The sequence below is a fragment of the Tympanuchus pallidicinctus genome, unplaced genomic scaffold (assembly GCF_026119805.1).
Source record: "Tympanuchus pallidicinctus isolate F22 unplaced genomic scaffold, pur_lepc_1.0 scaffold22, whole genome shotgun sequence".
In the NCBI taxonomy this organism is placed as follows: Eukaryota; Metazoa; Chordata; class Aves; order Galliformes; family Phasianidae; genus Tympanuchus; species Tympanuchus pallidicinctus.
This window is the reverse complement of record NW_026294739.1, coordinates 19,054,690-19,081,789: the sequence shown is the minus strand read 5'-3', so window position 1 is coordinate 19,081,789 and position 27,100 is coordinate 19,054,690. Positions and strand designations below refer to the sequence as shown.

Genomic DNA, 27,100 nt, shown 5'->3' with positions numbered 1-27,100 from the left:
CCTTGGAATTAACCTCCAGGTTTACATCCTGCAACAAAGTTAAGGTTTCTGTTCAATACCCCTTTGTTTTGTGGAAAAGCCTTGCGTTTGCCTGAGGGTCCTGCAACATGGCAGCAGTAAAACCGTGTTCCCTGTTATAATGATGCTTTGCACTGAATATAAAAATTGAGGTCGTGCTCTATTTCAGATTTATGATTCCTTCATCTCTACCCAAGTTCTTTAATAGCACAAAGGTCAAATGCTTTTCTCTAAGCTCTAAAAAATAAATATAACTGTTAGTGTCTTTATGATCACAGCATTACGGTTAAAAGCCTGGGCACGGCTGTTTATGCAGTTATTCTAAACCCTATTCTCCTCTTCATACAGCCGGCACTTTATTATTTTCGCCATATAAAGCACCAGGGGTCCCCCAGCCTGCACTCGCAGCTGAGGGTGCAGCCGCAGGTAGGCACTGACTTCTGAGGTGAACATCAAAGGCAAAACCTGCCAACAAAACGTCTCGGGCCAAGGCAGCGCTTTGCGCGTCTGGGCAGCAGCACTGCGCCTAGTTTTTAACACGTGAGAAGAACGCTGCGGTTCTTTCTGCGCGCGGGGGGCCGCGTCGCGATGCCCGGCGGCTGCGGGCTGAGGGGAAGCGGCGGGGCGGAACGCGGGGCCGGTCGGCCCTTTAAATGGCTACGCGTTTATTTGTTGCTTTTTGTCGCATTTTATCGTGCCTTCTTGTATCTCATCGCGATGTACCGCGCCGTGTGTGCGGGGCGCTCCCTCCCAGCGCCGTGAGGCGGCGGGGGAAGGGCGGCCGCTCCCGCCGCTGCCCCAGACAGTGGGCGGAGCTGCGGCGGCGGCGGCGGCCGAGGGCGGCGGGGGGGTGCGCGCCGCCGGCGGGTTCGTGCCCGCGCGCCGCCGTCTCCGCCGTCGTCTCCGTCTCCGCCGCCGCCGTCTCCGCAGTGAGGTCACGGGTGGGCGGCGCGTGCGCGGCGTCCGTTCCGATCCCGGGGCGCCGGAGCCCCCGCGGTGCCGAGAGAGGAGAGCGGGGGGGGGGGTGAGCGAGAGGGCGAGGGTGAGGGGAGGCAGCGCCCGAGGGAGGGGATGGCGGCGGGCGGGGGAGGGGCGGGCCGTGCCCGGGGGGAGGGAGCGGCGGCGGCGCGGCGGGCGAGGGAGCGACGGAGCGAGGGAGCCGGGCGGGGGAAGGGGGGCGGGGGGAGCGCTGCCCGCGGCCGCCCGGCTCCGAGGTGAGTCACGGAGCGGCGTCCCGCGCCCTTCCGGGAAGGGCTCTGGGGGGGCGGCGCGGGCGGGGCTCCTCGCGGCGCTCCCGGCGGGCATTCCCTGCTGCCGGGCTCGCCGTGACCCCGTTCGCTGTTCGCAGGCTCTGCGCGGATTGACGGCGCGACGCGGCGGGGGGAATCCGGCCCTCGGCCTCGGTCCTACCGCCCGTAAGTCGGGGTGGGAGAATCGTGACACGCGGCGCTGACATCTGTGCCAAAGGTGACCGCCGGCGCTCGGCTCGGGTTTGTCTGCGAGCTGCCGGCGCTCCGCGGGCGGCGGCGGCGAAATCGCGAAGTTGGCGGCACAATAAAGCAGGCCCCGGAGATTCGGGCTCCATCGCCAGGAACTGAAAGTGCCGAGCGGAATTTCCGCGTGGCTCCAGGTACGTTTGGGATCGGACGGAGCTTCTGAGCGCTTCTGTGTTTTGATATCGAAGTACGGACTGGCTTTGACGGCCGTCTGTTTTTGGAAGAGAAAAGTGGCCCTCAGTGGACCTCCTGCACCTCGTTTGTTCCCGAGGCGCTGCTGTGCGACTGGGCAGCGTATGAAGAACATCCATGTGTACAAATCACGGTGGTTCTTTATAAGACAGTTGAACAAATGGTTCTAGAACTAGGAGAGAAAAACTGTTTGACTTCTGCAGACTTAATTTCTTAGTTTTATGTTCAAAATGGGTTGCAGGTTTTGCTGTTGGAGGCCAAAGGATTAAGTGGAGTGCAAACCAGGGCGTGCCTGCGGCAGTGGAGATCGCTTCAAATCGTTTTTTGTCTAAGCAAGCAGGAAAATGTGCATTCGAGACTGTAATTAACTGAAGTTCTGGTGTTCAGCGATGGAAAGCCCACAAACAAATTTCCCTCTAGGGCTCGTTTCAGAGCAAAAGAGGAGTGGGATCCAGGAGGATGGGAGCCCCCCGCTGAAAAAGCTAATGACGGAGATGCACGTAAATAGCCAAGTACGAGTCGTGATAAATAAACTGCCAACAATCAAGAAGGAAAACTTGGACGAATATGACGAAACTTCTGTGGAGGCTGACGGGGAGAGTGCCAAGCCAAACAGTTCTTCAATCTCTGAACCTTTGAATTTAAATCCAGGTCTGAAACACACGTTGGCACAATTCCACTTGAGCAGCCAGAGCTCGCTGGGTGGACCGGCAGCTTTCTCAGCTCGCTATTCCCAGGAGAGCATGTCACCCACCGTCTTCTTGCCTCTTCCATCACCACAAATCCTGTCTGCTCCGCTGCTCATTCCTCCCGACAGCTCCACAGAGCTCACTCAGACTGTACTGGAGGGGGAATCCATCTCTTGCTTTAAAGTCGGAGGAGAAAAAAGGCTCTGCCTGCCTCAGGTGTTGAATTCAGTTCTTCGAGACTTTTCTTTGCAGCAGATCAATACAGTGTGTGATGAACTGTACATATACTGTTCCAGGTGCACTTCTGACCAGCTTCATATTCTGAAGGTTTTGGGAATTCTTCCGTTCAACGCTCCGTCCTGCGGGCTGATTACACTGACTGACGCTCAGAGACTATGCAATGCTTTACTACGTCCTCGCACTTTCCCTCAGAATGGCAGCTTTCTCCCTGGTAAGAACACATTGGCCCAACTGAAGGAGACTGGCAGTGCCTTCGAAGTAGAGCACGAATGCCTGGGCAAGTGCCAGGGTTTGTTTGCACCTCAGTTCTACCTTGCTCCGGACGACCCCTGCATCCAGTGTCTGGAGTGCTATGGGATGTTCTCACCCCAGACCTTTGTGATGCATTCGCATCGATCCCCCGACAAGAGGACCTGCCACTGGGGCTTTGAGTCAGCCAAGTGGCACTGCTACCTTCATATTAACCAAAAATACCTGGGAACGTCGGAGGAGCGGGAGCTGAAGCATCTCTTGGAGGAGATGAAGGAGAAATTTAGTGAGAAAAATCAGAAAAGAACTCGATCAAAAGTAAGTTCACCTGCTCTTGTAGAACTCCTAAATCTCTCTGCACGTAAGTGGTCCTTCTGGAAGCACAGTGCTTGCCTCTTGTAAATGGCAGTGCCTGTCAAGCCAAGCCTAAGTGAGTTTCATGAGGGAGCTTCTCCATGGAAATACATTTCTGATGAAAAGGCACAGTGATTTCTTTCCTCTTTGAGCCCTAAGTAACTTCATTCAAGATGGTTTGGTTTTGTTGGTTCTTGTTCTGTTTTAAAGTAAGCCGTCTCTGGAAAGTTCAGAATTGATTTGGAGATCTTTTGATGTGTTTATGCGGTATGTGCTGCAGCAGCTGAACAATGCAGAAAGGAGCTTGAAAATCAAGTGTCACCAATTGGTTTTTTATTTATTGCATTCACGCCTGCACACACACACGTGGTGTACGGCTGCCTGCCCTGCCAGCCACCCATCATGGCTTTGCACATGGGTGAGGGCTCATCCATAAGCTCCTGTTAGAAGCCCAAAGCCTGCTTGTTCAGCAGTAGCTTTCTATTTAAACGAGTTATATGGAGAAATATGCCAAAAGAGAGGAGTTCTGAAGCAGTCCAAGTAAAGGGCTGTAGGATGGTATCTTGACAATGGTTAATAATAGACATAGTATTTTTTCCTAAAATACTGCTGCAAGTCTGCAGTGCAGTTCAAAAATACAGAGCTTATTTTTCCTTCAAAGGGTTTCTAATTTAAATAATAAACACCAGATAAATGCTGGATGTTGCTGGGGAAATAATCATGTTATGTGCAAGAAATAGGCTTTTTAAGAGGAGAGCTGGTAGGGAACGTGGAGAGCAGCTAGCTCATTAAATGAGGGAACGCATAGATAATAACAACATGGATGTTTGCATTCAAAGAATATGCAATTTTGTTGAGTGTAATCTCAACTTAAAACTTTCTGGTTCACCTGTTGGATGTTTTGTCTTGGATTTCAAAGCAGTCCATGCAGGTGAGCCCAGAAAGGTGTGCGGTGAGATGACACCTTCCAGCACAGCTCTGGACATTCAGTGTTACAGAAGGGCTTATTGCAGCAGCAGCTGTTGCTACAATTGTGCCAGTCTGCTGTATTTTTATCAGAAAATTTCCACACAGCTCTGCTGTATGGCATTCTTGCACATGCCGAATCAGCTGGGGGTGCAGGTAAGCTCACAGCAAGGAGTCTTCACTATCATGACAGTCTTTGTCCTTGCAGTGCCAGTACAGGTGATGAGCTGTGGCATGAGTGGAAGTGTGTTCTAGGTGTGACTACAGGAGGCTGCTTCCTGTTTCGTGTCAGCAGACTTTTGACCACGATTTCAGTTTCCTGTAGACAGATGAAAAAACAGCTGAAGTTCACAGCAGCAGTCATTTGGACTGGACTGGTACAGACAAAATGCAAAAAACCCTTTCTGGAGTCTTCCATTACAGACCTGTGTAGTTGTTGTTATTATTATTAAGTAGCATATGAAATTAGTATGGAAGAAAAACTGAAAACTTGAGCAAAGATAAAATGGTGGGGATGGGTTTGATACGAAGTCACTGTTTTGGAGCTTAGCTTGTTTCCTCTCTCCTTTCTGTTCCTTTTGGAGCTGATTTGAGGAACTGCATGGGTGGAGTTACATTGCAGTTGCAGTGCTAGACTTTGAATTTAGCAGGCTTGATGTTTTGACCAGAATAATATAGATAGGATTGACTCTTTTTTTGTGGTCAAGTGCCATCTGATGCAGGCCATGCTGCTGTGACTGCAGCCTCTCGACTGGCAGAGGTGAGGTTCTGTGATCTGTTTCTGTTTCTGGCGTGTGAATATGGATTTTTTGTGGCTGCTGGCTGTGGTCAGCTAATCACACTGGGGGAAAACCCACTTATGTTCACGTTTCTAGGGGTTTCTGTAGACTTCTCCCCAGTTCCAAGATGATTTTAATACGATGGAATTAGGAATCAGGTTTTCAGCTGCGAGTCCTGTAGATAGGACCAGATGCCTCTCACTTGAAAATAGCAGTAACTGTGGCAGAGCAGTAAGTATCAGCAGCAACTTTGACTAAAGTTCAATTTTGGAAATGGTTTTTGAGACAAACAGAAGGAGGATTGCTACCCAAACACTGCATGCACAGAAGTGCTTTAGGATGATGTGTTCAGATGCACCTGAGGTGCTTCTGTTCCTTAGTGCCAAGGGTTGTTAGCCTACTGCAGTGACCTTGCCCAGCTGTGTTTCTGTAACACCACTAATGGTTGCTTTTTACTCACAGATTTCATTTTGTAGTGAAGTATCTGACAAGTGCGTGCTTTGATGTGTAGATGCTTATTTACCAAAGGGTGATACAACCTTTTTGGAATCCCGTTTCTGCTCTCTGTTTCTCCCAGTCTCTGGTGGCAATGCCTCTGCCAGAGTCCTGGGAGCTCTGCACAGCTTTTATGCAAAGAGCTTTTCTTTCAGTTTCGTTGCTGCTTTACTCATAATGGGAAATTGGTGATTGAAGAAACTTCTGTCTCTTGCATCAGCGTGCACTTCTGCCAAAGCCTGTGGCTTTTTCAGTTTGTGTGTATGCATTAATGGTGGAAGTGCTGTTCTGCTGAGAACGGATTGTTAAAATGTCATTAATGTGAACCTGTCTTCAAATTACTGCTTGGTTTTTGTTTTCCTTGAGGTGGATTCCCAGCAGAGCCTAGATTTATCGCAGTGGTATCCTGTGATAAAGCAGGAAGCAGAAGCTGATCCTCAGCCACCCTCCTTCTTCCATCCCAGGTAACTGAATTTCCTTTGCAGCACGATGAGCATTGCATACGTAATTTCAGTACATAAATTTCAGCTGAAAAAAATGTATTTGCAACCTGAACTGTTACGAAAAAGAATTGCACCCTAACTCATAATTCATTTCTTAGTGTAAATATTAATGAACTGCTTATGGGTGATTTTTGGTGTGAGACTCAAGCTGTGATGTATGGGCGTTCTTCAGGAGGAAATACAATTGAAATGTAATTACGACTTTGCTTCTCAGGCAATGACAGAAGTTAATTTTCCTATTATAACATAATGCACGTATGTGAAAAGCTGCATAGGGCCTATTTACCACAAGTGCAACTGCATTTCCTTTCAAAAAGGACTTGCAGAAACTGTTTGAAGACTTTATTCCATGCTGGAATGACTGCAGCTGACTTGTTGGTTAACTTCCAGGTTTCAGAAATCGAGTGCATTTCCTTAATGTATTGCACACTCTGCATTCTGCATCAATGCTGGTCAGTATATGTGGAAAAGAAGGTCCAGGATTGCTCCCAGGTCTGCCCAGCACCGTCAGTGCCCAGCCCTGCTGCTTAAAAAGCAGTATGCTCATTACCACTGTGCTGATCCCTTCTCCCATACTCCACTGCTGATAGGAGGATTATGAGGATGCTAGAGAGTCTGGATCTGGTGGCATTCTAATTTCACTCTTTGCATCTAAGAGATGACTTCATGTGATTTATATATATGTATGGCTGTGTTTTTAATCAGTCACATTTGCATAAGCTTTTTTTTTTTTTTTTGTGGCCTCCAAACCATATCTACCAGTAAGGATGAAGTCTTTACTATTTCCTTTTGTATAGGAAAAAATAAAAAGGATAAGCTTACATTTATTGAAAGTTTTGCTGTTTAAAATCAAGTGAAATTAAACGTAGTACCCACATTTATTGCACATTTTCATCCTTAATTGCACTGTTCTACTTTTTCAGTTACTACCTTTATATGTGTGACAAAGTGGTGGCCCCAAATGTATCTCTTGCATCACAATACAAGGATGTTACAAAAACAACAGTCAGAGCTTCTGAGGTAATCAAGTCTTCATCTGGAATGTCAGAGAAAAAGCTCACGAGCGGAAAGCACAAAAAACCTGCCTCCTATCCAGAGCTTTCTCTTGAGGAACAGGAGAAAATTGACTTGAAAACTGGTCTGGAGCAGCATAAGCGTTTAGGTGAGTAGATAAGCTATGAAGAAGAATCACATGGAAGTCTTTTCAATTTAATTTTCAAGCATGTAACTTCGGAAGGAACAGCGCCAAGCTGGTATTTTGTCACTGTATCTGTATCTCTTCGGTGCTCCAAAAATTCTTCTGACCTTTTCCTAACCTTGAGTTTACTTTGCATTTTATTCCTGTGATTTTCTGTGCTTATTGTGCCACGTCCTTCTTTTACCTGCAGATCCCCTGGTGTCAGCTCATTCTGCAAGAGGTGGGAAATCCGAACGTCTTTCTTCCAAAAGCATGAGAGGCTCCAGATGTGTTGAAGTAGGTAATGATGGGAGAACGTTGTCCCCCACTCTCATGAAAGACATCAGCTGTGAAGACGACAAGGGAAGGATCATGGAAGAAGTAATGAAAACCTACATCAAACAGCAAGAGAAACTAAATACGATTTTGCGGAGGAAGCAGCAGCTTCAGATGGTACGATGCCAGTGTGAAAAAGCTTCATTTGGCCATCAGAAAACTCATGTTAGATTTTTGGGTTTAGAATCCTTCCACGGATGACTTCCATTTAGAACACTGGAGCACAAAAGTAATTTTCCACCAGCTTGAATCCAGACGCTCCATCTCTAATATCCTGTGTGTTTGGTAGCTTAGAGCTGCTAAGAACTGGTGCTGTGTTTTCGGTTTGTAACAGCTGCCTTCAAGGAGCTGCTTTCATTATATTTCATTATATCCAAACGAGCACTGCTTGAACTTTCCAATCCTTTTCAAAAATAGAAATATTTTGGCAAATATAGTGTAAGTCCTATGGAAATGTTTCACTTTTTAGGATTTTAAAGATGCAGGAGTTGGAATTGATGTTACCGTAGCCCTGCGTAGCGATAATAGCACCTTCCTGTCTCTATTTGTTGAATCTTTTATTTTAGGGGGTTTTATGGAGGGGATTAGAAACTGGTGTTCATTTGATTTTGCATCACTTCTTTTTTCTGCATTAAATTAAGTCAATACTGTCTTTTCTGCTTATTTTTGTACACCAGACCTATTATTATTATTATTATTTTTAACATTAAGCTCAGAATCAGCAATCTCAGGTAAGGCCCCAGGACAGCTGCTTTGAAAGTGTTCTGCTGTTGGAGGCAAAGCTTGTAGGTAATTTAAAAAGGAAAAAAAAAAAAAAGACCCTTTTACACATATCAAAATGTTAACAGAAAGGGAAACCAAACACTTCTATTCTGTTTTCTGATGAGACACTTCTTTTGTCTTCAGAACACGTTGTAGTAAATCAGTGCTACCACATTCTGAGGTTCACTGCAGGGCATTGTGAATTTGTTTCTGGAAGCTCCATGTGCTTGAAAGTATGGATCATGTTATACTAATTGAATACAGCACGTCACCATTGATAAGAAGATGAGTTCCATTATCAGGCCATTGTTACCAGTAGATGAATGTGCTCTTCTTTGCCTCATTGTTTTCAGTTACATATTTAAATCACAAGATTGTTTTTTCGCTTTTCTGGTGTTAGAACCAAGGTGTATGTGATCCTGATCTGTCTTGACAGGAAGTGGAAATGTTAAACAACTCTAAAGCTATGAAGGAGCTGAGTGAAGAGCAGCAGAATTTGCAAAAAGAACTTGAATCTTTGCAAACTGAGCACGCTCAAAGAATGGAAGAGTTTTATTTTGAGCAGAGAGACTTGGAGAGGAAACTGGACCAAATGATGAAGCAGAAGTGTACCTGTGAGTCCAGCTCAGAGAAGGACAAGGAAGCAGAATATGCAGCACAGGTGAGAAGGGAAAGTCTGTTTCAAAGCAAATCATTTTTAGTGCATGAGTGAATGTGGAGTTACTGCTCATCCACTGTAAGGTTTCATCTTCTCCATCTTAGTCACAATTATAGCATATTTACTTCCCTGCCCCTTGATTGAGACAGAGCTAAAATGTAGCTTACAGAAACACTTCACCTGTCGGGTGTTAGGATTCTCTTCATCAGATATTTGTATGATATTAATGATTAAATAATTAATCTTAAACATAAGGATTATAACATTCTTATTCAAAGCAGGCCATGTTTAATGTGTATAGGCTTGTCCATGTTACAGAGCTAGGCATGATTGCTTTGGCTATAGAAACGTGTTGAAGTACATTGAACTGTGTCACAGAAAACAGCCTTTTAAAGCAAACAAAATCTAAAACTTAAGCTTTATGATCACTTGATTATAGTTTTGTATATTTGCTGTTCATACAGTCTCAAAATAAGAAACAGGCTATACTTGAGAGACAGGTTTTTGTATTTTTAGGGAGTAGGGCAGAGACTAGCATCGTAAATCCTTCCCATGAATTTAATTTCATGACATCCCACTCCACAGATTCCTGGCCTTTGCTGCCAGAAGTAATCCTCTCTGACTAAGGTCTGATTTACCAAACATGTGGTACAAGCCCTGTTGCTGCAAGTAACAACATGTTCTGGTTGATGAAGATGATCGTGTGTAGTGTGTTTGATACGGCCTGTTTAGTATAGCCTTTCTTTAGAGGATAAAAGCCACGAGTTGTTCTCCAAGGAGTCTGGATGATTGTTTCTTTTGATGTTAGAATACTGAATGCATTCCTGCCGTGAAAGTTTATCCTGTTATTAGTTGTGCTGCAGAGCTACTTGGAGCATGTCAGTGGAATCTTTTTCTCCATTTATCACATCTTACAGCACGTTTTGGACCGTGGGTTCCAAGCAGTTGTCGGATGTACCTGAGTTAAACAGAAGTCCTGGCAATGGTTATTTTTCCCAAGCTGTATATATTGCACCTCAAATAGCCTTAATGTGATGTTTTCTTGAAGCCACTTGCCCTCTCTGAGAACTGTGGACTGGGAAAAGCCTTCGTTGTACATTAAAGGGAATGAATAATAAGGGATCTGGAGTTTTGGTAAACATTTGTTCTTCTGAAGATGCAGGAGATCTTCCTCCTTATTTGACTCCTTTACTGACTTCCCCAGTTGAAATGTTGCTTTACCCCATCAATCACAATAGGACAGTGTAAGCAGTCCTTAAGCCTTTCTTCATAGGTGAAAAGAAAAGCTCCACCACAGACGTGCTGATTTATGTATTGCGTGCTGTGGCATGCAGGCAGTGGGCATTGCTGTGCTGCACCAGTCTGCATCCCAGCCAGAAGGCTCACATTAATAGGCTCGTGCTGTCTAAAAACCACTGAAATACTTCTCATGATACGGGTGAAGATGAACATCCATTGAATAATGTTTCTGCAGAATCACAGAGTGCACCAGAGTGCAAAAGCACTTTACAGCAGCTGGCAAACAGCAGTGTTTTTGCATGCTCCTGCTTCTCTTCGCTGTCATGAGCTGCCTCCTTTTTCAGTGGGATGTGCACGTAGTGATTATTGAGATGGAAGCCCAACGTCACGATGCAGGTGGACTTTTTAGATTCAGTGAGGTCTTCTCGTAAGAAACAATCACTCAAACCCATGGCAAAGAAGATAATGGCTTTTGTCTCCCTGTTGTAACTGTGGGTGGTAATACATATAAGCAGCTTGGCAGTAACTTTGCCACACTTGAAAAATTCATCAGAGTTTTCCAGATCTTATTGTGATGAAGTTTTGGTGGGAAAGAACTGACCCTAATAAATTCAAAGTAGTTTCTTACTGTTTTAATGCTGGGTAGGGGATTTATGTGCTGCATAGACAAACAGTGGTTGTTCAGCTTTTTGGTTTTATTTTAATGGTTCCCTTTTGTACATGGTTTAGCTGAGATGACTAATGTTCTGAATCACTGGGGCTTACCACTGATTTTCTACTGTGGAGTTACTTGGTACAGTCTGAAAGTCCAGCTTTAATAAATTAGACACAAACAGCTGAACACATCACACATGGGATTCACACTCTTGTCTTGATGTCATTAGTGGTTTGACAGTCTCATGCAAAAATCTTTGCTTTACTCTCTATATAATCATTTAAGTGTGGAATTTTATTTTTTTTTATGAGTAACTTTTCTAAACTGCATAATCTGCAGTGGGACTCTTCAGAAGATAAAAAAGGATGTTTGTCATATATTTTATGGATCTTTTTTTTACTTAAATTCTTCCTTGAGATACAGCATCGCAATCAAGCTATCACATGTCATTGGATTTAACTGCAAGAGCAGAGGGGTGTATTTATGGATCAGTAATTCCAATTCCCTGGGTTGCATGGCACCAAATTCCAAGTGAAAACATTTCAGTATTTTACATTATCCCAGACAAAAAGGACAAGACTCAGTGTTTCTACTTCAGTCGTTACGCAGTGACCTACTTGGTGTCATCAGAGAAGCGTTCTTTTCAGCAGAAGCCCATGTCATTTAGTCTGCTCAGGCCTTCCTCATACTGGGGGAAATTTGAGATTTACTGTGCTCTATAGATTAAAGCCTATTTATTCTCTCTTGTTGAAACACAGAACGTTTCACAAAAAAGCTTGGGAGGATTGATGTTTCTATTTGGATAACATAAATCAGTGCACAAGATGTTCTGGTCAAGCACTTCTGAATCTCATATTCCTAACTTTCATTTGTGCTAAAGAATGTCAGAAGACTGTATTGATGGTTATGAGTGTTGTAGAAATGAATTAAGCTTTTGAAGTAAAGAAATAGTATTTTGTCAGGTGAGGGAAATTAACCTGGGGAGTGGAAAATTCATTCTGGGATTTGTGAAAGATCTGACACAGGCATCCTCACAGCTTGATAGCAGATTTTTGACTTCGGTGTAGTCTGGCAGTTCACATCACTGGAATTTATGTGTATTTAAAATTGGGCTCTTCTGGCTTTTTTTTAATTGTAGTATCTTTATGCCACTTCTCACATTGATGTCATTTGCCAGTGGTGAGGTCGGCAGCTGCGTACTTGCTGATGAACATAGGAAAATGAGCTGATAAATACTTCTGAAATATTTGTACCTGATTCATAGGGTGGTTAGCAGCGGGGTTTTGAATGGTTGTGTCATATACAAATATGTTTGTTAGAATTAAATCTCTCTCCTCTATCTTACAGCTAGCAGAACTGAGACAGAGACTGGATCACGCAGAGGCAGACAGACAGGAGCTTCAAGATGAACTGAGACAAGAACGAGAGGCAAGGGAGAAGTTGGAGATGATGATAAAAGAATTGAAGCTGCAGATCTTGAAATCTTCAAAAAATGGGAATGGAAAATAGAAGTTGGAAAACAAGCACGGCTGTGTCCTTCAAACAGGGTGTTCCATTTTTTAATGAATTGTAAGCAGTTTCTGTGCGATAAGAAGTATTCTCTACAGATTTCTATTTGCCATACAAGTGCAGATGAAGATATACATATATATAAACAAACAGATAGGGACACATTTTTAGATTTTCCTACCCAATGGAAATCTGCATGTATTTGTACTGGTGTTTCTCAAACTATGAAAAAATAAGAAAGTTCAGATTTAGAGTGCCCGGTTTCTGTTTATTTCCAATGCAGCCCTTGAGGACCCTCTACCTTCTAACATTGTCTGTTAAAACAGGTTTGATGATCTTTATTTTATTATCGATTTCACATCCGGTTATAAAAGTACTTAAAAGAAAATCTTAATTTCTTCAAGGCCAAAAATAGTTGAGTTTTGAGTGAGAATTTTGTGTTCCTGAGCCGGGGAAAGAATGAAGGCAGCTGTGAGGTAATGCTCAAAATCGCCATGGCAGTAGATGGATGATTATCAGAAGTGATTTAGCAGCATGAGTTTTCCCATAATTCTGTTACGTGAAGTCAGGCTGACCTTTTCAGTGTGAGCTACTTGACAACTCAGTCAGCAGTTTTAGAGCAGGTGTTTGGTCACCGTGCTGGAAGAACAAAGCATTAGGAGTGTTGGTTTTTTGTTGTTGGTTTAAGTTAAGAAAAAATGAGGTTCAGAAATGGAATGTTCTAAAACTAAAAATTCTCAGTTTTTATTTTCTTGTACATAGCAGTTAAAGGAAACTGTTTATCAGGTCTGGTAGCTGCAGGACAGGGGGCAGTGGAAGGTGTCCCTGCCACGGCACAGAGCTTGCAGCCAGATGATCTTTGACTGTCCCTTCCAGCACAGACGTGTAGGATTCCTTGGCTTGCCTGGTTTTCAGATACCAATGCTTCCAAGAAAAGTAATATTTATTAAAAGAAAAAAAAAATTACTGGTTAATTTAGTATCTTAAGCCTCTACACTTCAAGCTTCCTGTTAACTTGTGAATTTTTCTTTCTATACATAGAACAGGCCTTAACTGACATTGTGGTAATTGCTTAGAGAAATAGAATTCTAAGATATGGCACTTTGAAAATCAGTTTGATCGTTTCTACATTTGAATGGCATGGTGATGTTACCATGAATTAAGAAATACAGCATGTTTGTTGAGCTCTGACACTTAGAAATATGTCACTGTACAGAATTTCCACTTTATGTGTATATATTGCATTTACTCAAGTACTTCAGAAGTCCAATTCCTGGTAGATTCAGTGCATGACTACAGATTTGGATGGAGAAGTACTCCTGTGCACTTCTTTTCCAAAAGTTTGACATCGCTGACAGATGTTGGCTGATTGTGACTAGAATTATCTTAGTAGTTCTGTTATTTCACTACGTTATTTTAACCCGTGTTACAGCTTACGTTTGCTGTTTGGTTTTTTTTAAGGTGCTTAGGTTTATTATTCTCTTACAGAAGTTGATTAATTCTGGATAAAACCACTAGTAAAATCCACTGGCGTCAGTTTTTATTCTGAACTAGTGAAAATGAAAACTGAGTTCTTTCTTAGCTCTCTTTTACAGAAATAGAAAACGGCACAACTCTTCAAGCTGAGAGAGAAAGGAGGTGATACATGTTGTGGAGTCATAGAATGAGTCTTTCATACCAGTGCGTGATTTTCTTTATGGACCCTGTGTCATATTTACACTGATCATTAGGGCAGATTAGATGAAAAGAAATGAAACTTATTTGGCAATGTTGATCAGAAAAGGGGATCCAGATGATGTTTTTCACATCGTCTTCAACTCCATCTCCAAATTATTGCTTAAAAACAAAAACAAAAACAAAAAAAGACTGTCTTTACAGCATAGCAATGGTTTGGAAGGAAGTGAATGTGCTGAGTAAAAATGGCAGCAGTGTTGGTAGAAGAGTGATGTGAGGCACTGGAGCTCAAGGCTGGATCAGCTAGATTGATGAGTCAGGAAACACCAGCCTGGGAAACCAGAAGGTTTCATTGGGGTGTTATCTCATTTCTAGCTGCTTTTCAACATCAGGATTGTGAACCAAACTTGTTCAGTTGTCAGTGTAGATAAGGCCCTCCGCTTCGTATGGCTGAAGCGATGGGTTCACTGCAGTGTTTGTAGCTTAGCTGTCAAACGAATGGAATCCTCATGGGATTATGATCTTAGAGCACTGTACTTTCAGTTTGTGTTCAGGTCCTGTCTGTGTGACGTTCCTTGCTCTGAGGTTTCCCACTTCACCTCTGGTTGATTTCAACCTGTGGCAGCTGCTGCTATTGCTGGGCTTCCCCTGCCCCAGCCTGCACTTCTGCTGTGCCAACCAGCTTCTGCTGAAGGCAGCCATAGTTTGTACTCCTGTTTTCACTTCTGCAAGAACTCTAGCAGCTGGCATAGAGTTTTAGCAGTTCCAGCTGCAGGTGAGGCTTCCTAATACTTGTAAGACATCTGGCTGAAAAAGTTAGCTGGACATCTGTTGAGATGACCTTAAAATAGCTTTGTAAATATTCCATTTAGTTAATCTAAAGTTAGAATGCGTTTTAAATTATTGTAATCCTCTTAAAATTCTTCAATATTACTTTCAGGTTGCTTACATAAATAATTTTCATACGTGTAGACTTAATTTTATACTGGTTTTAAGTAATAATGTAAACATAAATGTGCCATAGATTTTGTGCGTTCAGTCTTTGAAAGATAGTTTTTGAGTGAGTTGTAAATAACACTCTGGTAGCTCTAGAACAAATCCACATTGACCTTTTCTCTCTACCTTATGCTTGTTATATTGAGTGGTTTGTTTTACAACCTAACATAGAGTCTTGCAATGAACACTTGAGGGCCCTCACTTAAGTACACACTTAATGGTAGAAGCCAGTTCTGTCCTTAGGTTCTTGATTTGAGCCGTGCTCGTCTGATGCATTTCTCTTTGTTTTGCCTTCAGCTTTCATTTGCTGATCTTCCAGGCAGAAAGTTGCTTTCTCACATAGTTGTGGCATTAAGTCTTCAGAGGAGAAAAAAAAATACAAATAAAGCCTAGAGTTGTTCAGTGTTTTAATAGTTTCCTGGTTGAGCACCTAGAGTGAAAACAAAGCTGCCTGTGTGTGCACCTTCTGGAACTCGGATTCAGGGTGAATGTCTGTTTGCTCCTATGTGTCAGGAAAACGAAAAAGGACTTTCACATGCTTTGTGTGCTCTGATGAGCGCCAAGATGTGAGAACTCAGAGAGTACAGCGTGCAGCTCTGGCAGCCTGGCAGTACCCTCGCTCACAGTACCCTGGATGGAAGAGATGTTATCTCAGATCTCCAAACTCGTGTTTCAGTTTTTGTAAAGCATATCGTTGAGCTCGGGAATTCAGATAAATGTGGTTCTGTTTCACATTCTTCCACTAATTTTATTCTATATTTAATATATTATAGCTTAGGTGTAAAATCGTTTGTATATAGTGAAGGCATAATGCAATTAGTGAAGTAGGAAAAGTTGGGTGGAAGCCTGAAGCTTCTGGTGGCCCAAAAAAATGTGGCTCGGTCCATGTTTTAGAAGTCACAACTGTTTGTTCATACATTCTTGGTTTATCTTGGGGGTTGGATTGCTGTCCCATGTTATGGACTATTCAGAAGACTTTCCTAGCGTTAGCTGTGGAGCTGGCTGTCATGGTCAGCTTCCTTGAGTTCACTTGTTTGTAGAGCATATATTTTGACTGTCAGCAAAGAGAACGACTTTGTATTTTTTCTGCACTTAATTCATGTAATTAATCCACACAACAGTTTTCTATAATACGGTGAAGTTGACAAAAGAATAATCCCACCTACCTGTTAATCTGTGCTTGAAATCTTCCAGTAGTTTTATTTCGGCTGTCAACAGCAGGCTGCAATAAGCTGCAAGGTTCAGTTTTTTGTTTTGCTCATTGATGTGAGAAGTATTCATCGATGTTTTCATTGTAGAGAGCTTATAGGATGTTCAGTTTGTTGCATATCTGTTTGAAAAACAGATCCATATCTTCAGCTTTTGTGAACGTCAGTGGCTGCAGCTCACAGATGGCATGAGAGCTCGTGTGTCTCCATTATTTAGCAAACCAGTTTCGTTCAGCGTTAGCTGTTCTGCTGGGAAATGCTTGAAAAATGAGCAAAGCACTTCGTCAAGCACAGCAAACAAACGGTATGAAATTTTGTTATTGGAAAACTGCCTCCGTAACAACATCAATTGACTCTCTGGTTTTCTTGCAATATAGATACCTCACTGAAAGGAAAGCACAGTTACACTGTATTTAAAATAGATCTAGGACTCGCCAAGTTGGTCTGAAATATTTTGTTGCAGTTACGTTGCTTCCTGTGATTGATGAAAATCTCTTTTTGTTTTCACGCTCACTCTCAAAAGTATTTATTGGTGTTGACATGCCAGTGTGACTGTCTTGGATTACAGAAGGTGGCTGCAAAGCGACACAGCGCTCTGCTGGGCTGGAGGCAGCAGCTGGTGGCTATTCCAAACCACAGCAAGCCTGTGAGATCCATCGCTGCATTCAGCAGTTTGTAATACTTTGCCAATGATGTACAGTCTTATTGTTAGCGTTGCTGTGGTTGCATTACATGACACACAAAACTGTCCTCTACCTCACGTGAGATTAACAGATATTTTATATGGTTTTAGTAAACAAAATGCATCTATCTGGTCACTTCGTTTACAAATTTTGAATTATATTTATTGAAACATGACATACTGTGCTCTTAGCTTATACCTCAATTGTATTTTGTGCTGTTATCCATTTTCATGCCTTGTAAATACGTGTACAGATTGTGGATTCAAAAATAAAAACTGTACCATCAGAACACTCAGGTCTTTGTGGTGTCGTGCACTGAAATGCCAGCTAGACATCAGGAAGGTGTTAAACTATGGAGCATCTCCAGGGAGGGACCATCTTCCTCGCTTTGATTACAATCAATTAAGACACTGATGACACTGAAATTTGCACCGTTCCCACTGCCTGCAGGAGGCCCCTGGTTTTCTAATGGATATTTTTAGCAGATCTACCAAGTCAGCGCCCTCTCACAGTGGGTGCTTTCCCTGAGGCTCCATGCAGGTATTGCTGGCAGTGGGATATCTGTGCATTGCAGCTCAGATGTACGTAAATAGAACCACTTGTGTAGCTGGCATGTTCTCTGGTGCACAGCTTTTGTTGCTGCTTAAGTCCTCCAGCAACGTTGGAGTTGTTCACACCTCTCCTTAATAGATGGGTAATGAAGAGATAACACGCGTTGCCACGGCAAGCGCTGAGATCTATAAACATTTAACGTTAGAAGTGAGTGTTGTACTTCATTTGATGAAAAATATTTTTATTTAGTGATGGTGAAAACTACCCTGCAGCGGCTCCATTCTGTGCAGTGGATGGTTACGATGCTCAACACGGCGACCTGCCGTCAGGGAGCTCCAATAGGCAGGGAGGGGAGAGGAAGGAGCAGCTACAGCCGGGTGTGCGCCTACAGGCTGCGGGGTGACCTCACTGCAGCCTGCCAGTACCTACAGGGAGCCTACAGACAGGAGGGGAATCAGCTCTTTGAAAGTGTAGATAACTGCAGGACGAGGAGAAATGTTTTTAAGTTGAGGGAGGGAAGATTGAGGTTGGATGTCAGGGGGAAGTTCTTTGCTATGAGAGTGGTGAGGTGCTGGAACAGCTGCCCAGAGAGGCTGTGATGCCCCGTCCATCCCTGGAGGTGCTCAAGGCCAGGTTGGATGGGGCCCAGGGCAGCCTGGGCTGGTATTAAATGGGGAGGTTGGTAGCCCTGCGTGTGAAGGGGAGTTGGAGATTCATGATCCTTGAGGTCCCTTCCAACCCTGGCCATTCTGTGTTCTGTGATTCTGTACGCGGAGGAAAGGATTAACCCCACCTGCAGCTGCCGCCTCCATGAACCCGGTGCCGCAGGTGAGGGGCGGTGGAGACGCGGATGACTGCTGTAGTTTCCTCCGCTGCCCACCAGCGGTCCTCCGCGCCGCAGCGCCCGGCCGCGGCATCGCACCGGCAGTTGCTCGGCTCCCCGTCCCGCCAGCTTCCTTCTCTATTTACCCACGAGGCGACGGCAGCGGGACGGCTGCAGCTCAGGAGCGCCGCCGTGCTGCACCCCGGAGCCGCGTCTCGCTGCCCGGGCTGCCCGCCCCGCTCCGGCAACTCCCCGCTCGCCCCCGACCCGGTGACGGACGCGCGAGTCGGGGCTCCCCTTCGCTCCTCCCACGGAGCGGGGCCGGAGGCAGCGCCGACCCCTCCCAGGGGCAGAGGCCGCTCGGTGCCGCCCAGTGCAGCTCGACGACCTTTCCCGGCGTCTCCGGTCCCGGCCGCTCGCAGCTCCGGCAGCTCCGGGTCGCAGCCCGTTCCGCGCCGCCTCTCCCAGCCCCGCTCTCCCCGTCCCGTCCCGCGAGCCCGGCGCGTCGACATGGTGGCCACCTGCCTGCACCTGGCCGGGTTTGTCTGCAGCTTCATCGGGTGGATCGGGGTGGTGGTGGCCACCGCCACCAACGACTGGGTGGTGACCTGCGGCTACACCATCACCACCTGCCGCAAAATGGACGAGCTGGGCTCCAAGGGGCTGTGGGCAGACTGCGTCATGGCGACGGGCCTCTACCACTGCAAGCCGCTGGTGGACATCCTCATCCTGCCAGGTACGCTCCCCGGCTCTCCTCCCACCCCACTGAGCGAGGCTGTGCTCCACTGCAGGGTGGTCGATGGTGGAGCTCCATCCATCAACGTTAAGGTGGTTCCTTAAACATGCCAGAGAATTGAGTGGTGCCTCCTAACACGGTGGGTGCTCACTGACTTACACCTGCTTCTAGCTGTCCTTATTATATAATATTTATCTCTGGCTATTAAAGTCCACTTATTCTACCAGCCTGTGCTCTTAACAAACTGTTAACAAGTTGTTCCTTTCCCATCTCATCCCCAGACTGCGTTGCAAAACCTACTGTTGTACCTCAGTGTTCTTTGTGCTTCAGTTCTGTCTCGTGATGATGATGAACCACTCAAATTTGAAGGATCGATTCCTTGAAATGATGCTGAGAAGGATGAACCTCGTGGCATCCATTGTTAATGCTGCTGTGGCTTTTAATCTTTTGGAAGTTTGTCGTTGGTTTTGGCAGTCCTGTGCTTCCTCTGTGCTCTACTGCATGGCGGAGCTCTTAGCATAGTCATGTCTGTTCCCTGCATGATCTCGTTACTTTCTAATCATAAGGCATTTACTTTATTGCAAAGTAAAATCTAAGCCAAGTGTTTCTCCAGGATGAATGCATCTTTGGGGCTAACTGAACCTGCCAAGGTCGGTGTGTGATCTTGTCCCTGTAGTTTAGCTGGTTATTTTAGCTAATTATTTCACCTATTTCAAATGTTGTTAACTCCATGGTGTTTCTATGCTCTGTTTCACCTCGTCAGGGTGCCCCTTCCAAAGCCAGTAGGTTAGAAATACACGTCCCTTGTTTTTTGTTCATCTTTCCCTTCTTTATCTATTTTCAATTATTGTGGAAATAACTTCACAGTGGTTAGAGAGGTCACTCCTGAAATCCGCTCTGACACAACGCCCAGCCCCTGTTACATAGGGGTTGGCAGTGCTGGACCTCTCAGACCAGCTCCTGTTCTCCCTGTCAGTACTGACAGTTCAGTAGACTTGCCTTTCTTATAGCTACTGTTGTTCACTTTGATCCAGCGCAGCAGGCAGGAAAATGGCTTATCTTGACAAAACATTGAATTAAACTTTATAAATGAGAAAATAAAGCCTTCCCCCAAAAGAAAGCAGTGTTTCTCCGCGGCAGAAGCAGATCACAAAGTGAGATCCTTCTGCCCGTACCCACTCTGAGCCCCTTTGCTGCCCATGGGATCCCTGTTGGTTCCCTCCCTCCAGCTGAACTGTGTTTGGAGTCCTCCACTGAGCCAAGTCCTTAAGCTGGAATGTTTGTGTCTTGTTTGTATGCTTGTTTACTTGGGACTGGTTACACAGAGGCCATGCTGGGCATTGCCATCTCCTTTGTTTAGGTCTCACTTTCTGCCCTTAACTCCTTAGGGAACACTGGAACAGGAGTTAAGGAACACTGCCACGTGCAGCCCCACGACCTGCTGCTCCTGGCTGCTCCAGGGCAGGAAAGCTGTGCTGGTGATGAAAGCTTGGGGCACCCCGTGTGTGCATAGAGTCCTGAGGAATAGTGTGGCTGCTCCAAGGCTGAAAAGCTGTAGGAAAACCCCTTCCCAGCTGTTTCACTCACTGCCATCTTTCCCAGCTTCATGATCTCCCAACATCTTGCTGGGAAGACATTCCTCGCTCCATGGAAACTGTTGGCCTCACCCTCCTCTGAGCTGCACACTGACTGTCTCACGCCTGCTGGGGATTTGCTTACACAAAGGGCTACGTAGAACCATAGAATCCATCACTTGCACACTGTGAAGGTGTTGGGAGCTCCTGGGGCAGCAACGCTTGCCCAAAGTTCTCCTCCTTTTGAGCCAAATAACCCAGATCCTCTTTCTCACCCCACCCGCAGGCTATGTCCAGGCGTGCCGAGCGCTGATGATCGCCGCCTCCGTGCTGGGCCTCCCCGCCATCTTCCTGCTCATCACCGTGCTGCCCTGCATCCGGATGGGCCACGAGCCCGGCGCCGCCAAGTACCGCCGCTCCCAGCTGGGGGGGATCCTCATCATCCTCCTGGGTAAGGCAGGGCCTGGCCTCCTCCGCTTTGGGATGGTGCTGTGTGTGACAGGGAGGGGCAGATCTATGGGCACTGGGTGCTGCTCCTTTGGGACATCAGCAAGGAGGCGGCCAGGCGCTGGGGAGGGCGCAGCCCTGTGCCTCCTGCCAGCCTTGTCCTTGGGATTTCTTCCCATCTGCGGAGCCCGCGGAGGAGATTGTTTTGTGCAGCTCAGCCTGTGAAGCTCATTGTCCCCAACACGGCACCTGCGTGTTCTTGAGGCCTCGTCACCCCAGCCACAGGCTGCGGGGCCTTGTTTTCACCCGTCTGCTTGGCAGAGGAGGGGGCAGACGGAGAGTGGCTCCTTTGTGCAGCTCTGCTGCTCGCCAGCAGCCAGCGCTGACATCACCCTGCTCCTCTTTCTTCTGCTTCTCCTGAGGTTTTTTTCAAGTGGGCGCCACATGGAGCTGCATGTCTCCAGCTGGGGAGGCATGGAGACAAGGAGGGATGGAGCCCTGTGCAGCAGATCCCTCCGTGCTCTGGTGGGAGGTCCCCACCACCCAGCTTTGGCACATCAACCGTTCTACCAGTTTGAATAACGTTAAAAACAAGTGAGGTGGGCCTTGGTCTCTTCTCGCAGCGATAGGACCAGCGGATGTTCAGGGTATTGGGAAACATTTCTTCTGATAAAGAGCAGTGATGCAGTGGCACAGCTGCCCAGGGAGTGGTGGGGTCACCGTCCCTGGTTCAGAGCTGTGGGGATGCAGCACTGAGGGACGTGGGCATGGGGAAATGGGTTGGGGTCGGACTTGGTGGTCCTAGATATCTTTTCCAGCATTTATGATTCTGTATCTTCCTCCTACAAAGTCCCTGTGCTCCAGTGAGCAACAGTTAGGATGAGTCAACGTCTGAAATTTAAGAGTGAGACTAAAGAGGTCTTCCAATAGCTTCCAAAGCTGTGGGATTTCAGAGGCTGTTGCTACAGCTGGAAATGCTAACATCAGCTCTACAGGCCTGCTTAGGACATCCTGTCAGTTGCAGTCACACTGGAGAGCTCTGGGAATGTGTCCCTTATCCCTGTCCTGAAACCTCCAGTCACAGACCTGGCCTTGGCAGTGAACAAAAGGGTTTTTTTCATGCTGTCAGCGACACTGTAGCAACAGGAGAGTCTGTTCTGCTGTTATCTCTGGTCTGGGAGCTGAGAGAGTCCCACCAGAGCTGCGCTTCATAGCAAACAAATGGAAAATGTTAGTTTTGGGCAAGAAGAGCTGTTCTGTAGACCAGCCTAATTTTGCGTGGCTGAGAGCACTGCTCCTAAATCTGCTTTGCAGTGGGGCAGCAGGATTGCAGGAGCAGCAGACGTGGCAGTGACTACAATGAGTCACACTGCATGAGAACAAGTGAAACCCCAGAGCTCTGTGGGGGTGAAGCAGGGCTTTGGGTCTGGTCCTGCCATGGTGGAAGGCCAGTGAGAAGAGATAACAAGGATGAAGGTTAGCAGGTGCACTTTGGGTCAGATTTGGCCTTGTTGCTGGTTGTTATCCCTGTGTGATCTGGGCAATGATAAAGGATCAACGTGTTCCTTTGGCTCCTAAACTTTTCACAAAAAATAACCAACCCACACTTTTTCGTACAGAACCCATTTGTTTTTCCAGGCTGGTTAGCAAATCAGTCCCCTTGGAAAGAGAGTAATGCACAGAGCTTGGGACTTTGACATTGTTTAAGCTGATTAATGATCTGTTGTTGGAAAAACGAAGTGTCACCATTCCAGAGCATTCAATAAGTATGAATGTCAGGCCTCAGAAGACATAACGCTGGCTTAAAAGTCTTTCTGTCATGGGCTGTTCTTATTTATTCTCTGGCCACTGATGTCTCACTTGTGGGTTTCTGTGTTTTCCCCCCAACATCAAGGCTTGAGCACAGCTCCCAGAGATCTGGCTAGAAGAAAACAAATCCAGACCCACCAACTCTGCAGATATATCGAGTGGGGATGCAATCACTGGAGTTGGCTCCATGGCAAATGTTGCGTGTTGCTCAGGGAGAAGATGGCATTTAGGACAGAAATTGTTAGAAAGGAAAGAAGGGGTTGAAACACAGCGTGGAATCGCGGAGAGAAAAAGAGAGAGAAACAAAAAAATAGTTGAAAACTTGCCAGGAAAACAATGGGCTCAGATATTCCATTGATTTTCCTGTCCGCTGATAATAGCAGGCCGCAGAGTGCAGCATGTGTGCACACCCTCCTATCCTGTATGCTGATGTATTTATGTCTTTGCTTGATCCTATCTGACCAAGGGAATTGATTTATGGCTGCGCACAGCTGTTGGTGGTGGTTTGCTTTGAGCTGCTATGAAAACATCTCCAATGAAATGTTGATGGAAAAACCCGTCCCATGCCATATTGTTGGTGCTAATTTGGGGGACCCCGTGCTGGTACCCAAGTGATCTTTTCCCCGTGGGGAAATGAGGGACCTGAGGATGATAAACAGATGGAAAATACGTTAGTTAGTGGGATTTACCACTGCCAGCTGACCATGTTAGCTATTGTCTTCTAAATAGATGGTATTAATATATTCCTCTGGATATTGCTTTCTCTCAGAGGATTCTATCCCAAGATAAACAAGGTTCAAAAGTGATTTTGTCTTTTTTTTTTTTCTTTTTCTTTTTTCCTTCTGGGAAGCTGTGGGCACTAAGAGACCTCTGTAAGTCACACTGCTTCCCCTAGAAGAAATGACAGAATCATTGAACAACTTGTGTTTGAAAAAAAACCTTCAAGCTCATCAAGTCCAACCAGTAAATCAATGGCACCCAATCTATGGCTTGAACTGCAGTACTTGTGTGTTCCCCGTGGGCAGGTGGCTCAGGGCAGGAGGGAAAGCAGAATCTAAACACTTGCATAACCTCCATAAAACAACTCTGTGCTTTGGGAGGGCAGATTATGAACATGATCACTGGATGGTTGAACTGGGTGACCTTTGAGGTCTTTTCCAACCTTAATGATTCTACGTGCGCTTCCAGTGCTGGATTAAACCATGCCTACAATGGCAAATGTTAAGAGATTCAGCTCCATGGATTAGGTGCACGGTCAGAAGGAACTGGGACCCACTGGGATGTGGGACACAGGGACAGGTGGTGCCAATGGGGAAGATGTGGTAGAAGTCTATGGGATTCGAGCTGCTCCTCTTGCTTTCTGCCAGACTGCACTGACTGCAGCAGCCATCCCAGTGCGTTCCTCCTCCCCACTGGGATCACCAGCAGCTGCACTGAGCTCCGCTCAGCCCTTGGCCGGCCTTCCAGCTTTCGAGCATTGTCAGCACGATGATAAGGTGGTGCTACATGTGGCTGCCCCACTGCACAAGAGATGCCATTGTCCCAGTGTCCCCGAGAGCTCCCCTTGTCCGCTCCGCTGCGCCGTGGGGGAGGGTCTGAGGGGATAAGGCTCTTATAGTCTATGGACACCAATGTATATATATATTTACTGTGGACAGAAGAAGAAAAGATGATTGTGTCCTTTCGGACAACAAAGCAGCTTTATGCTGGAGCCCATTAGAATGCTTCGCAGATTCCCATCCGACCCCTCTCTGGAGGCTCACAAGCTGCAGCAGGGGCAGCCCTCCTTCCCCACAACCCCCTCCCAGAGCTGCAGGGCCCTTGCTTTGTGGAGGCCCCAAGTCATTGCTGGCTTCGTTAGCATCCTCTGTGCGTTCTTCTCTTTTCCATAAGAAAATATTTTTTCTCATAATAACCGCAGCGATTGGGGATGGGCTTTCTGCTGTACCGGCCAGCAGCAATGGTTTGTTTTCCACTTTAACCAAACAGTTTTATTTTTTCTCTGCCCCTTTTTCTCCCCCTTTTGCAACCTTAACTTTTTGACACCGCCTCCAGATCTCTCTCAGTGCGGTCGGCGGAGATCTGTAGTGCTGCCACAGCCCTGTTATTGTTTTGCTCCGATTCTCTGATAGCCACAAGGATGGAGTCCTGCACAGCTTGTCCCGGAGGCAAGTCAATATTGACGGATTCATTCCTCTCAGATGTGCGGGCCATAAAGGGGTATTGTTTTAGGACCTGCTCCTGTAGGTGGTTAACGCCATCGGCTCTGCTGCATGCAGGGCCGTGCAGGGTGAGGGCAGGGAGCGGGGTGACGCAGGGAGAATGCAGGGATGGATTTTTGTATGGAGATCTTCTTCACCTTGTCGCTACCTTCCTGCTTTTGTGGAAAAGCCTGGAGCAAAACTAGAAGTCCTCAGTAGTTGTGCTCTGTGGGCTCCAAGCTGAACGCTGTGCTCCCTCTGACTCGTTTCACTAGGTCTTTGAGAAGCCTCGCTGCATTGCCCCCACCACCTGACCCTGTTTTCCATAGGGAAGTGGAATCTACCTTCCAACTGACTCTGAGTTGAGGTTTTACTGCCTCTCCAATGCATGAGGCTTCTGTGATTTTCTGCTCCCAGCTCCTTCTGAACACGCAGCTCTCCAGAGCACCAGTTTCAGAGCTGACTTTCATTCTTCAGCCTTCGTTGCCAGCTCAGGTTGCATCAAGCAGTGGTTGCTCTGCTTCTTATTGCTGGTCCTTCCCCACCTCTCCCAGCTCAGGCATCCCCACCCCTCTCCTGCTCTGGCACCAGAAGTCCTGAAGCCAATGCTGTTGTATTCCCCATTGGATCAGTGTGGGAATGGGCTCCTCGCCATCCTCCAGAGGAAATACAAGCTGCAGGAGACTAACTGCAAGCTTCACGCGTCTAATGGTGTGTGAGCTGTCTTGGGGGGGCCAAGGAAGGATGGATGCTCCATCCCCTGGGCTTGCTGGGTTTCCTGCTGATCCCACACTCAGTGTCGTGCTGAAGGTTGGACTGGATGATCATAGAGGTCTTTTCCAACCCTATTGATTCTGCTTTTCTGTGATGGGCTCTTCCTCTCCTGTCTCCCCAGCCATGTGCGGTGTGGTAGCCACCATCTGGTTCCCCGTCTGCGCCCACCGTGAAACCACCATCATGAGCTTTGGATACTCCCTGTACACGGGCTGGATCGGCTCTGCCCTCTGCCTCTTTGGTGGCTGCGTCATCGTCTGCTGCTCGGGGGACGCTCAGACCTTCGGCGAGAATCGCTTCTACTACGCCTCGGGCTCCAGCTCCCCCACCCATGCTAAGAGTGCCCACGTCTGAGCTCCCACACCCGCTGGGTCTGCACACATGGGTTCACTTCTCCTGGCACTCGCTGCTGTTGTGCCCCCCGGAAAGGTTTTAAAACAGCAGCCCAAGCGCCCGGCGGTCCCAAGTGTTGTTGTCCCCACTGTTGTCCCCTTCTCTGGAAAACAAGGCCCAGCCCCCGCTCCCACCTGTTTCACCCTCCCCATCCTCCTGCCCCAGGGGTGGTGTGTGGGCCTCAGGTGGGTTTGGGGTTTTTTATTTTACTGCTCATCAAGAGAGCTTAAAGCAGCAAAGCAGACGTGAGAGGCACTTCCCCGCTGCCGAGGGCTCCTGCACGTCCCCATTTGCTTTCCAGTCCCCGAGGTCACCGCTCTGGCACAGTCTGGGAGCAAGGGCTGAGGGAGGTGCACCCTCCCAACAGGCAAATGTTTCTCTTTTGGAACAGTAGGGGATTTTTTCTGCCTTTCTCTGTAAATACTTTTGTATGGATTCGATCGTTTTAGTAACATTGTTTCCCCCACTCCCCGGGTCATCAGTATGAAGGAAACAGAACCCAAAGGTCCTAACTGCGATACGTAACAGTGTCTGTATATAGTTCCAATGACTCTGGGGGCTCTAATCCCCACACTCTTTTTTAGTGTTGTTTTGTTTTTTGGGTTTTTTTTTTTTGGTTTTTTTTTTTTTCCTTTGTACAGATCAGTTACTAAAAATGTGTTTTTACATTTACATTTGCTTTCATCCCATAAATCTGTGTTCACTGTTCTGTAGCATGTTTTTAACACACAGTTACACTGTCACAATGCAATTCTGGTGAATACTGATGATGCCTTTGTACTTCAACTGAAATACTGTACAATAAATAACAGAGTATCTGTGGCTCTGCCTTCTCCTTTTCCTTCCTTCCTGTGTGCTTCCATAGCTAGCTTTTCCATGACGCAGTTTCCTAATGATTTTGAAGGGTTTTTTT

The 27,100-nt window shown here is 46.4% G+C and overlaps 2 protein-coding genes across 3 annotated transcripts; both read left to right on the top strand.

The window, feature by feature from the left end:
• The first annotated feature begins 1,214 nt into the window (after positions 1–1,214).
• SKIL (SKI like proto-oncogene) lies at positions 1,215–17,167 on the top strand. 2 transcript variants are annotated; one of them, XM_052686064.1, is made up of 8 exons: positions 1,215–1,232; positions 1,367–1,648; positions 1,948–3,202; positions 5,845–5,942; positions 6,905–7,143; positions 7,370–7,611; positions 8,693–8,917; positions 12,156–17,167. In XM_052686064.1, exons 3-8 carry the CDS (start codon positions 2,096–2,098, stop codon positions 12,315–12,317), a joined length of 2,073 nt encoding a protein of 690 aa, XP_052542024.1. In that variant the 5' UTR covers positions 1,215–1,232; positions 1,367–1,648; positions 1,948–2,095; the 3' UTR covers positions 12,318–17,167. The 2 variants fall into 2 exon arrangements, with proteins under 2 accessions (XP_052542024.1, XP_052542023.1); XM_052686063.1 differs by lacking the exon at positions 1,215–1,232 and having other exon boundaries at positions 1,337–1,648.
• A 1,330-nt stretch (positions 17,168–18,497) lies between these two features.
• CLDN11 (claudin 11) lies at positions 18,498–27,026 on the top strand. The gene is made up of 3 exons (XM_052686206.1): positions 18,498–18,989; positions 20,850–21,014; positions 25,916–27,026. The coding sequence occupies exons 1-3, from the start codon at positions 18,764–18,766 to the stop codon at positions 26,146–26,148; spliced, it is 624 nt and encodes a 207-aa protein (XP_052542166.1). The 5' UTR covers positions 18,498–18,763; the 3' UTR covers positions 26,149–27,026.
• Positions 27,027–27,100: the final 74 nt, after the last annotated feature.

Coding starts and splice junctions, on each gene's coding strand:
- CLDN11 (XM_052686206.1), top strand. CDS start 18,764: ATGGTGGCCACCTGCCTGCACCTGGCCGGGTTTGTCTGCAGCTTCATC. Junction 18,990..20,849: donor GGACATCCTCATCCTGCCAG/GTACGCTCCCCG, acceptor CCCCACCCGCAG/GCTATGTCCAGGCGTGCCGA. Junction 21,015..25,915: donor GATCCTCATCATCCTCCTGG/GTAAGGCAGGGC, acceptor CTGTCTCCCCAG/CCATGTGCGGTGTGGTAGCC.
- SKIL (XM_052686064.1), top strand. CDS start 2,096: ATGGAAAGCCCACAAACAAATTTCCCTCTAGGGCTCGTTTCAGAGCAA. Junction 5,943..6,904: donor CCCTCCTTCTTCCATCCCAG/GTAACTGAATTT, acceptor CTACTTTTTCAG/TTACTACCTTTATATGTGTG. Junction 8,918..12,155: donor AAGCAGAATATGCAGCACAG/GTGAGAAGGGAA, acceptor TCTATCTTACAG/CTAGCAGAACTGAGACAGAG.